The 12,114-nt window shown below is 37.5% G+C and overlaps 1 protein-coding gene across 34 annotated transcripts in view; it reads left to right on the forward strand.

Annotated features, from left to right (window-relative positions):
- Positions 1-11,650, forward strand: part of LOC116840670 (basement membrane-specific heparan sulfate proteoglycan core protein-like) — a 240,321-nt gene extending 228,671 nt beyond the window's left edge. For 15 of the 34 annotated variants that reach the window (XM_032807683.1, XM_032807676.1, XM_032807679.1 and 12 more), the window contains 10 exons: positions 326-595; positions 832-983; positions 1,097-1,404; positions 1,516-1,982; positions 2,247-2,412; positions 4,503-4,896; positions 5,682-6,057; positions 6,218-6,422; positions 6,735-7,085; positions 7,478-8,009. In XM_032807683.1, the coding sequence (XP_032663574.1) occupies positions 326-595; positions 832-983; positions 1,097-1,404; positions 1,516-1,982; positions 2,247-2,412; positions 4,503-4,896; positions 5,682-6,057; positions 6,218-6,422; positions 6,735-7,085; positions 7,478-7,736 (2,948 nt within the window). In that variant the 3' untranslated portion in view covers positions 7,737-8,009. Of the gene's footprint in view, positions 1-325; positions 596-831; positions 984-1,096; positions 1,405-1,515; positions 1,983-2,246; positions 2,413-2,996; positions 3,917-4,502; positions 4,897-5,681; positions 6,058-6,217; positions 6,423-6,734; positions 7,086-7,477; positions 8,011-8,032 lie in introns of those variants that run through there. The other 19 variants (XM_032807700.1, XM_032807699.1, XM_032807702.1 and 16 more) reach the window with 5 other exon arrangements.
- Positions 11,651-12,114: the final 464 nt, after the last annotated feature.

Genomic DNA, 12,114 nt, shown 5'->3' on the forward strand with positions numbered 1-12,114 from the left:
GGTATTCTCTTGCAACTCTTTCACGTGCTAGTATTGTCAGCAAAGATCGACCTTATGCAAAGTCTCCGCAACCTCATTATATTCGTTCGTTGATTTCGAAGTCTCGAATATATTTTAAATATAAAGAGCTCACAGAGATGCAAAAAAAGCACGACGAGTTGATCTCACGATTCATTCTGAGAATCGATAAAAGCTACGATATCTTGTCTCTAACATACACGCGATGACGGCGCGATTCATAGCGCAGAATAGGGTGATACATCTTCCTTTGCTAATTCGACAAGCAGTCATAAGCGTGCGACTGATACGATTAATTCGATTCTAGCTGCTGCCTCGCCGTTAGTAAGCGTCGAAGTATCCCAAGACCCGATAAACATCGGCGATACAGTCGATATACACTGTACGTGCATTGGAACACGCAATCCACGCTATCACTGGTCAAGACCGAACCATGCGAGATTGCCGCCAAATGCGCAAATATACGGCAACGTTCTGAGATTAACTAACATAGCCGTCGACGATAGTGGACTCTACAGGTGCACCGTGGACACGCCAGAGGGTGTATTGGAAAAGGATTTGAACCTAATTGTCCATGGTGAGTGTTTATAGAGTTGTTATTCTAAATTCAGTCTTTTTATAAAAAAACAGACACTCTACGAAAAAAGATTTGAATTTTCCAAAAATACACACTAATACGCAAATATCTAATTTTTTGTTAATGCTTGCGCGAATCACGTGTGTTTTACGTAAGTATACGATTGGCGAAAATAAGCAGTATGTCGTGAAAACGATCGACAGGTTTCACTTGTATAATTCCCTCGTCTTATTCAGGTGGGAACAACGATGAACCAGCGATTGAGACGAAATTCGCGCCGTACGGGTCGAGCCTGGAGATGGACTGTCGCATCGATCTCGATCCACCGATACAATTCCACTGGAACAAACTCGGTGGACTTTTGCCGCGAGATACTCAGACTTTGGAGGTACGCGAAATGCCTCTGTACCGTCGAGCGTCTATCGTCTCGAGGAAATACCGTTAGATATCATAATCAACTATCTGAGGTCTTGGAAAAATACACGTCATTTAATTGCGCAGAACAAATTGAAGCTAACTAACGTAAAGGCCGAGGATGCTGGAACATACATCTGCGTCGCGAATAACGGACACATGAACATCGAAGTGCCTACAGTGCTGGTGGTGACGGGAGTCGTGCCTAACTTCAGCCAAGCGCCCGAGAGCTACATTGCCTTGCCGCCTCTACCTGACTCCTATCTCAAGTTTAACATCGAGATCTCTTTCAAACCGGAGAGTAACGAGGGTATCCTCCTTTACAACGACGAATCCAGCAGTGAGAACGGCGATTTTATCGTTTTGTCTCTGATTAACGGATACCCGCAATTCAAGTAAGTGAGAAAACTCATAGGACGCGCCAGACGTCATAGACGCTTGATTTCAGGAGCGCGTAACTATTAAAAGCTTTGTATCCGCGTGTATTAACAACAACACCCCGACAGATTCAACCTAGGCTCTGGAGCAGCCGTCGTTCGCGCGGACAGACCCGTCACCCTGAGCGAGTGGCATACCATCAAGATCCAACGCAACCGAAAGGAGGGAACAATGGTGGTGGACGGCGAAGGTCCGTACAAGGTGGTTGCGATAGGCAGGCGTCAGGGTCTGGACTTGAAGGAGCCCCTTTACGTCGGCGGAATTCCCAGTTACAATAGAATCAACAAGGATGTCGAAATTAACTCTGGTTTCGTCGGCTGCATAAGCAGATTGATTCTCGGGGAGAAGCAGGTGGATCTGATCGGCAATCAGACCGACAGCGTGGGAATCACGAACTGCGAGACTTGCGCCGAAAATCCCTGCAACAACGGCGGCGTATGCCAGGAAACATCGACGAAGAACGGTTACACGTGCCTATGCCGAGCTGGTTTCAGTGGCAAACACTGCGACAATGTCGGGCAATCCTGTTACCCAGGTATGGACAATCATCTTAACCCCTCGATTTTGATTCGCGTGTGTGCATTACAATCGCGATAGATTTCAAATGCGATCGATTTTCAATTCCATTTTAATTCAATTTAACTCTGTAATTCAATGTCACTCGATTTAATTCAACCGTAGCTCAAGTTATTCTTATACTGAGAGAAAAATATCTAAAATTTCTCTAACTTGAAATGGCCGAGCGAGATAAAGGAAAAGCTACTTTGTTAAAGTGTTACACTAAGTCTAATAATTTCAGGTGCGTGCGGAGAAGGCAAGTGCGTCGATAAGGAAACCGGCTTCGATTGTTACTGCTCGTTAGGCAAGACAGGACCGCGATGTCAGCACTCGGTGAACGTCTACGACCCGGCCTTCCATGACGAGAAAGCTTTCATCGCGCACGAGACCCCAAAAGCTCTTAGACGGTGAGTACACTTGCTCGCTCACTCGCTCGATCAATCGAACGCACGCGCACGCATTATTCCCGATGGATCGCTCTCAGTAGATGTCACATGTATACACGAGGTCGTATCCATTACATTCGTTACACTCTGAGTTCCCTTAAATATGATTTGCACATACACGCGAGCATACGCAATCTACGAGAAACGGACAGACTTAAAGAAACTGTAGGACATTAGGCACAGGGTCTATACATTTTTTACGAAACACTCTAGTAGTTTTTCGAATAAAACTGATTGCGCATTGGAAGTGTAGATTCTCGAGTGACAAAATTAAGACACTTGGAAATGAATTTTGTAAAAATAACTATATTTCGCGCACTTTCCTCCGTGATTTCCGAGACACAAGGAAGTAAAACCATCTCCTGTCTGCGCGGGACTGTATAAAGAGAGAAAGAGAGAAAGGGAAAGAGCAAGAGATTCCCTGTAAAAAAAAAATTTTCACGCTTTTGACGAACTAACAGATTTGCCGATAATTGGAGTATAGGTATTTAACTCCGATGCGCCTAAACATCCTCAAGCATCCTAATCACTAAAATTCTTTTCAGGGAAAGAGAGAGTGCGACCACTACACACAGTCGATCACGATTACGCAACGCACAAATTAGGAACCCACGATCGAGGCCACATCACCACAATAATTTGCACCACACAAAACATTAGCTAGACTTAGCACCAATTTTACGCACTTAGAGAATCATTACTTATCTCCAATCACAGTAATAATAATAATAATAAACTTCTCTCTGTAGATCTAATAAACCTGTCCACGAGCTATTTAAAATTTTTTTTTAAGACACGTCTGTACGCCTCTTCGGGAAAGATCGATCAATTTGACTTGTTTTTCGTTCTTTTTTTACGAGACTTCTCACTGCCTTTTTTTATTTCTTTCTGTTTCTTTACTCTTCGTTTGGTACGTGTAGTGGCTATGTAAAACGAAAAGCAATAAGTTCTTAACAGGCGTCTATCGCAACGAGCCTGCGTAGTGCGTAGTTCCTTATAACGGACTTGCCATGGTGCTGTAATGTTATAGAACATCAGTCAATTTACGAATTAGTGATTAATGTTTTGTACAGCTTCTTAATTAATACACTTAACGCGTCACTTTAGTCATTATTAATTGTTAAAGATAATACGTGAAGTCACTGCCAAATCAATTGCATTTAACAGTAGTCCCTCTCAAGCTTAGAAAAACGTCAAAGTCGTAGTATCATACGCGTGTATATGACAGTTATATATGACAGCATGTAAAATGTTTGTACTTATGTCTATAAGAATCCATATATAAATATATATATATATATGTATATATATATATATATATATATATATATATATATATTTAAAAAGAGGAAAAAACACAAGATGTTTCACGTACGAATGATCGTTTATATACTCAGCGAACTCACGCTATGAATAAATATTTTTAAAGCAAATAAAATCTGATGTAACATACCGTGAACTCTAATTTAAGTTAACGTTTCACTCGGCCATAACCTTACGTGCCGTAAAATGCTAAAAAAAAATGTAAGAGAATGTACGAGAAGGTAAGTCTTTAAACAGGAACATTATATATACATATAATGTACTCATATATAATGTATAATGTATGCATATATATAACGTACTCCTATCTCGATAATATTGCTTGTATGATCTTTTTATATTTTATCGTACATTATATGTATGTGTGTATGTGTATGTACATGTGTGTATATTTGTGTGTATATATTTTTTTTAAATAACGCCACATCCATGTATATATATTAATTCCGCGGATTATAACAGACTTAACTTTCACCGCGTGAAATTGAAATGAATTTAATTAATACTTTTTTGTGAGAGAAATAAAACGTAACATAATGAAACGGTCACGCAAATAATTTCACGTAACACGTAAAAGAAAGCTAAAATAAAAGTGTGCGGAGCACGTTGAGTTTTATACTAAACAAATGAAAGAGAGAGAGAGAGAGAATAATTAACACGTGATACACATCGCTCGATGACCTTAACGAATGTGCGATAATTCTCCTCTTTTCTATACCTAATTTTAGGCTTAAGGTAGCCATGAGTTTTAACCCTACGGACACCGGGGACGGGATCTTGATGTATTGTTCTCAAAGTGACGAAGGCCTTGGAGATTTTGCAGCGCTAGTGATAAAGGACCAACACGTCGAGTTTCGCTTTGATATTGGCTCTGGGGAGGCGGTGATAAGGTCACCCTACACTGTCCAGCCCGGAGTGTGGACGTATGTAATGGTAAACCGAGATTTTAAGGAAGCGAAACTGTCGGTGAACAGCGAGCCGTTTGTGGAAGGCAAGGCGCCCGGAGCTTCGAGAACCATGACCCTGAATACTCCTCTCTATATCGGAGGGGTAGATCGCAGCAGGATCGTGGTGAACAAGGGAGCCGGCGTTGATCGAAACTTCCGTGGATGTATAAGCGAGGTAAAAGAATTATCAGCCACACAACAGCAAGATATAAAATTTCTTATGAACTCGGGACTGTCCATCTTTATTTTTAAATAGTAAATTTTGTGAAAAATCTAGAAGAACCTTTCTTCTTTTAGCGAAAGTGAATAAAAAATTGCCATATACCTCGTATTTACTATTGTCAATTTTGTAGTATCTTAATTAAATTTGGATATAATTTCCGTTAAACCCTTAGGAAAAATTACTTTAAGATGTTCAAATTAATCTAAAATTTCTTAGTTACTCAAAGTTATTTATAGTTAACTATAAGTAATTTTTACTTAACTACAAATAACATTAAATAACTTTAAGCAAATAACTTTAAGTTAATCTGAACAACTTCAAATAATTTTTCCTAAGGGTAACTCCCGGGAAAAAATTATTATGTGTAATAATTATATAAATGATAATTTATCTAATTGATATATATATATATATATATATATATATATATATATATATATATATATATATATGTGTGTGTGTGTAATTTATATAATATAATTATAATAATATGAAAAAATATGTATGGTCCTATATAGGGGCAAAATTCATGTGATCTTTTCTTCCCGGGTCAACAAAATGGAAATGAATGTAACCAAATAACGACAGTTCTGTCGTTAAATTCTCAAGTATAAATTCTAAAATATATATAATAATAATTATAATAATTCCATGCATTTTTAATCGCGATTGCGTACGATAAAAGAAGAACTTCTCGTCCAATCTCTACTTCTTAATTTGTATTTCAATTACGACAGCTCGAAATCTCATCAAACAGTGTGGATATACTACGATCGGCGACTGACTTGGCCAATATCGAGGACTGTTCAATGTCTCACTCGAATCAAACAATCGTCCACGCCACCGTCACCACCCTGACATCCACGCAACCACCAACGACATCGTACAATCCCTGCGCGTCGAATCCTTGCATCCACGGTGTGTGTCAAAGTTCAAACGCGTACGATTACTCGTGCACGTGCGAGTACGGATACGTGGGCAGAAATTGCGAGAACGTGCTGAAGCAGTGCGAACTGCTCACACCGTGCAGAAACGGCGGCACCTGCACTAATCTTCACGGATCTTACAAGTGCGACTGTCGGCTCGGTTACAACGGGCAAAACTGCGAGAAACGTGAGTATACCTTTTGCAATCAAATCGTAATTGACTGCAGATGCAACTTCCGCGAAAGAAAATGCTTACGATGCTCGAACAAGTCTGCCCCGTTATTTGAAAAATATAAATGATTAATTCGAGCAAACATAATTATAAGGGATCTTTCTCGATTTTGCAGTGGCGGAAATTACATACGACGTCGCGTTCAGGGGAGACGGCTGGTTAGAGTTGGACAGATCTGTCATGACACATGAAGAGGAACGAAGTGAGGTGTTGGGCTTCGAAATCAGCACCAACAGGAGCAACGGGCTCATCATGTGGCACGGGCAAACGCCAAACGATCTAACACCTGATGATTACATCGCCGTTGCCGTAGTGGACGGGTAAGCGCGGGTCTACAATAGATGTAATAAAACTTCGGTTTTATATCCTAAGGCCTAACGATAGATCGAGATAGAAAGTTTAACTTCGAGTTGTACATTACTCAAACTTCATTCACGTACATTTTGATAATGCAAAAGTAGAATTAGACGACGTGATAGAAGTCGAGAATAAAATATTGTCGACTTAAGTCGATTTAAGGAAGACATTCGATTTTCCAAGCTGCGAGTTTACCACGAATATTCGCTACTCCGCTCTGAAATTATTGAATCAGACTGATGAAGGCTAACACGATGTTATGCATCGTTATCTAGATACGTGGAGTATCAGTACAATTTGGGCTCCGGACCCGCCGTGATTCGCGTCACCGCTCAACGAGTCGACGACGGTGAGCGGCATCGAATAATCTTGAAGCGCCAAGGCAGCGATGGCAGCATCGAGCTGAACGGCGAACACACCGAGAGCGGCGTCAGCGACGGACTCCAGCAGATACTGAACACGCGAGGTAGCGTTTACCTGGGAGGTGTGCCGGACTATGCGATGACCTACGGCAGATACCACGACGGTTTCTCCGGTTGTATCTACACCTTGGAGGTGCAAGACTCAGGGGCTATCGATATCGGCGAGAAGGCCGTCCGGGGAATAAATGTCTCACCCTGCACCAGGTGAGACGCAAGTATAAAATAACGTAAAATAAAAAGAAATAATAAGGAAAAGTTTCTTGGAGTGATTGCGAATTTCGGATATGTACGAGTGACATTGCAATCTGGATTGAAGATTCGATGGTTCGCGCGCGTTTGAGGAAATTAGAAAAATAATTATATGGCGGTCGAACGACCAGAACACATCATATACGAGCGAAACTGTCTGTCACATTTCTATTTCACAAATCGATTACTACCCATAAACGACGCAATGAACGTCATACTCGGCACTGATTAAATTAATAACTGGAATACGAATCAGCAGTCCAGATATACGAACATTTACGGTTTTTCCAGTAAAACGACATTTCACATAACTAATCTCATTGGATGTGATTTCGCACGCTGCTCAGAGTGAGATGGATCCCATCTTCGTTAGTATTTACGGACGCAGACGCGGACGTGTTCGATGCGTTCGTGCCACCACCGCCTGTGAATATTATTCATCCGAAGCCCGCGGCCAATCTGGCCGCGTACGACATCACGAGTTATTCGTTGTTGATTATACTTCAAAATTTGATCGCTTTAACTAGAGACATTAAGGAACAAAGTGTACTTTTCACGCTGTTGTGCGTAGACGCGGTTAACGTTCTCAAAGGCTTATTAAGCTAAACGGAGTATTATATATCGGAATGTATTTATCAATCTCGCTCGTCGGGAGTGCACACACTTCTTTAGACTAGGCTCGCTATTCATCAGGAAACGCGAAGATGTACAGTGCTCGGAGAAGTGTGCATTTCCGCGAGTTTGCATACGACATGTACAGCAATAGATTTGTAAATTATATTTAACGCTTGACGGACATCGCGGAGGTAACGCGGCGGGACTACGGTATGTCATTCTCAGGTCACACTTCAACATCATTCATCATCATTAAGCACTCATCTTTATGCACTTTTATTTTGCAGCGATCGAACTGATAGACTTCCAACACGTGGTGACCTGCGCGGATACTAAGAGAAAGAGATCTGCATTGTATATTCAAGAAACGTACTGCGACTTTGTATTACATTGTCGAGCGACAACACCGTTTCCACGTAAAAACGTTGAATCTTAAGCCAAGTGTATCCGTTAAATTTTTTCATACATAACTAATGTGTTTTGTGGAAAACGTTCTAAGTATAAAGGATCAAAAGCAAACGTAATATTAAGCTAATCAAACGTCGTCCCGGCATTGCACGACCTAAAGGGCGCAACTTCTCAATTGCGATACAAAAATAATTTGTTTGCCCACGGGACATCTCGCGAAAATCGAAAAACGTGCGTAAAAAACGTATTTAACATGTATTTATCTCCCCGATTCCACAGTTTATCATGAACGAGATGAAGTGTGTGAAAGATAGGAAAGTGACTAACGCTTAACGCGTCATATGTAAACAGTTTTATATCCGTAGTTACATACAGAGTCTATATCTCTTGCACTCATATATTGCCATCGAGATATTTTATAATTAACGTGACTTTTTATATCGCTTTTATTTGTACGAGAAGAAAAATATACGTTCGATTCGTGCATATAACGAACCGCTGTTTCAGAAACAGCAGAAAGTTTATGCATTTAGAGAATGATTTAGAAAATTGTTCTGGAAATATTAGTTACGATGTACATGTGACAGATATCACGCGTTGAATTTTCCAATTCTCACGTTTTTCCCCGTTAATAATATTACTCTTTATGTTTCTTTCTCTCTCTTTAGTCGGGTTTTCTCGCAACGTCTTACTTTTGCGAGTCAGCTGTACTACTACGAACAGCTGATAAGATGACTGATGAAAGAAACGAAAACGAAAACGCATTAATGATGAAGCGTATATAGTCTATAATTTTTCACTGCCATATACTCTGATTTGTTCATATTTTTGATGGGATAAAGCAGGTTTTTGCCGGCGACGTCGTATAGAGATAATAAATATTATTCACTAGCGTATGAGTGTAATCAAAGTTCTAATGAGATCTCGATATATAATCTCTCCTTACCGAAAAGACAATAAATTCTCTCGACCGCAGCACAAGCATTTCGTTGGGGAAACAATAAAAGACTTTTTCTACGCGATATTAGGTGTCGAATTTTTACATTTTGAAAAGAGCAAACATTTATATATTTATAACGCGAAATATATAAGCTGCGCGAACGTGTTAATTTCCATTGATGTTAAATATTATAGACCGTCGTAAAAGATAAAATTCTCAGAACAGAGAACATACACATCAATAATCAAATGGAGAATTAATAAATGTTACAATTCTCCAAATCCAGATTGCACTCATACCTTGATGAATACTTATCATTTATTTTATACAGAGTATCCTAGAATTACAGGTAAAGACTTGACTGGTTAATAAAATGCAAACAAAAAACAAACATAAATGTCTTAGGTATGCAAATCAGTCATTTTCGACATATCTAATTTTCCATTTTATAAGCTAAATTCTGTGAACAATACATACTGTGAAATTATTAATATCTCAACAAATTAAAAATGTCAACGATATTCGCATAGTTTAATATGAACATGTTCGCAATTTTTAAATACTGTCTTTTTTTTTAACAATTTTATTTTTTGAAACAAATTATATTACTTTAAAGAGACATGAAAACTGGAATAATCTATCATTATATTTTTTTATTGCATTTTATACACTAAAAAGAAAAAATTAATGTTTTGCAATATTACGATTCAAACTAAAATTCACCAATTCTCATTTATATTCACACTTCAGCATCATTGATATATTCTACCCGAATAATCTAATTTTACAAATTAATTCTTATTCCGAAGAAAAATAACCCGTAAGACGACTGCAATCAAACATCGTGAAATTCAAGTCAGAAAATTCCCGGAAATTCAACAGAATCTCATTCGCGATGAAATCGGGCTTCGCACATCCATATATAACGTGCATGTCCGTCGTATTCTAAATAATTTTGATACTTACTTAAGTCTTTATCCTTAATTCTAAAATGCCCTGTATATGCAGGTGCTTACATGCAATTTTTAATAAACAGATAATCAAGGGTCGATAAGTAAGTGATAAGTAATAAATGAGTATAATTGATCATAGCAACAACATCGAACGATCGTATGTACTTTTTCATTCGAATCAGTCGGAAAAACAAACGAAGAAAGTCACGTATAAAAGAATTGCGCTACGTAAGAAGAATTGGTGCTAGAGAAAAATACGCGATGCTACTTACACGAAAAATTCATATCAAATATATTATGGAAAATGTATGTGTATACACAAGTGAGCAGTAATCTGCGCTCTCTAATATTCTCTACATTGGTGATTTCATGAAAGTAAAACGTACAAGGATTGAAAGTAATAAGGATCATTGTTCGTCCGTTAAGATCATATGAATACAATCAGGACATTATCCAGGATAAAACAATTGAAATACAATAATTTACGTTATCGCTTATACAAAAATAAATCATTTAAATGAGTCTCCATGTACCCTTATAAAAATATCATACTAAGAATCATTGATAATTACTTATTTTCAGTATTAAAAATACTGGATAATAAGTAATTATCAATGATTCTTAGTATGATATTTCTATAAGGGTATTAAACGGCACAAACGTGATTTATATCTCCCACTCTGAAATACTGTTTTCAATTAAACATATTTTTCTTACGTAACTTTATATAACCATTTTATGGTTTCTGACGAAAATTGGAGAAGATCCTTAATACATCCCAATTATGAGACACGAAATATAAAACAGATCTGCCTCGAATGCACATTGACATCAGATCGTGTCTCTCCTACGTTTTTTTCTACAACAATTATTTCATCAGCAGGTATCTTCTAATGTGTAATAGATAAATTACTTTTTACGATCTTACTGTTCAATACGTTGTGCGGCAGAGTGCCTATTAGCGATATTAACTCTTAATTAACGTATCTTTTAATATAAATACGAAATATGTCAAATTATCAACTAATGATATATTACATGTAATGAAATAAGAAGTATCATTTAACGAGATTTTCTTTGTCTTTAAAATTCATTGCGAGACAAAATACCAACGTGAAATAATGTATCATAGATCTTGTGAAATTTTCTATATCCGTTACGGCTCTACTAACATATTGTAAATGATCATGTACAGAAAACACACACATATATATACACATATATATGTGCTTGTATATTATTATACTCTAACACTTTAATCATATACCAACATCGAATGAATGCTTTTGGATGTTCATGCAAACGTTAATTATGTAATATCGCATATTGCATTACATGTATGCATATTGCATTATATATGTATAGGATGAAATAACAAATATAAATTGCAATAGCTTCTTTACGCAATTACGATGTCAGGATATAAATAATGGCGATGCTATCCAGACATCTCAACTAGATATGGATTTTAAGGTATAGCAATTGTTCCATCCTATACATATAAAATCATACTGAAAGTATCTACGATAACATAAAAATGTAGTCTATTGTTACACAATAATTCTTCAAAGAAAATGAGACAATAAATATAATTTTGCTAACGAGCTGTGTATTTCGGCTGTTTCATCATATATATAAACACTTTATTAAGCCCTTATAGAAATATCATACTAAGAATCATTGATAATTACTTATTTTCAATATTAAAAATACTGGATAATAAGTAATTATCAATGATTCTTAGTATGATATTTCTATAAGGGAGGTACAACATCTCTAGAAACTTGCCTGTTCTTTCGACTACGTCAAACTTATTCGTAGTGCCAAAAATTTACAAAAAATAAGTTGAATATTAAACAGAAAAGCTTTATTACGCAACTTCACCATACTTACTACAACAGCCCATACAGCACAAATCTTCAAAGAACGTCCTAAGGATGTTCTAAGGACATTCATACATTCTAAGAACGTCTCAGAACATTCTCTGAAGATTTTGTGCTGTCTGGGAGATTGCTAGTTTGTACAATCATATATATGAAAATTGTTTAATAATATATTAAACTCAAGA

Source organism: Odontomachus brunneus, unplaced genomic scaffold (assembly GCF_010583005.1).
Source record: "Odontomachus brunneus isolate Ranch 3 - 2012 unplaced genomic scaffold, Obru_v1 Obru_scaffold_011, whole genome shotgun sequence".
NCBI classification, from domain to species: domain Eukaryota; kingdom Metazoa; phylum Arthropoda; class Insecta; order Hymenoptera; family Formicidae; genus Odontomachus; species Odontomachus brunneus.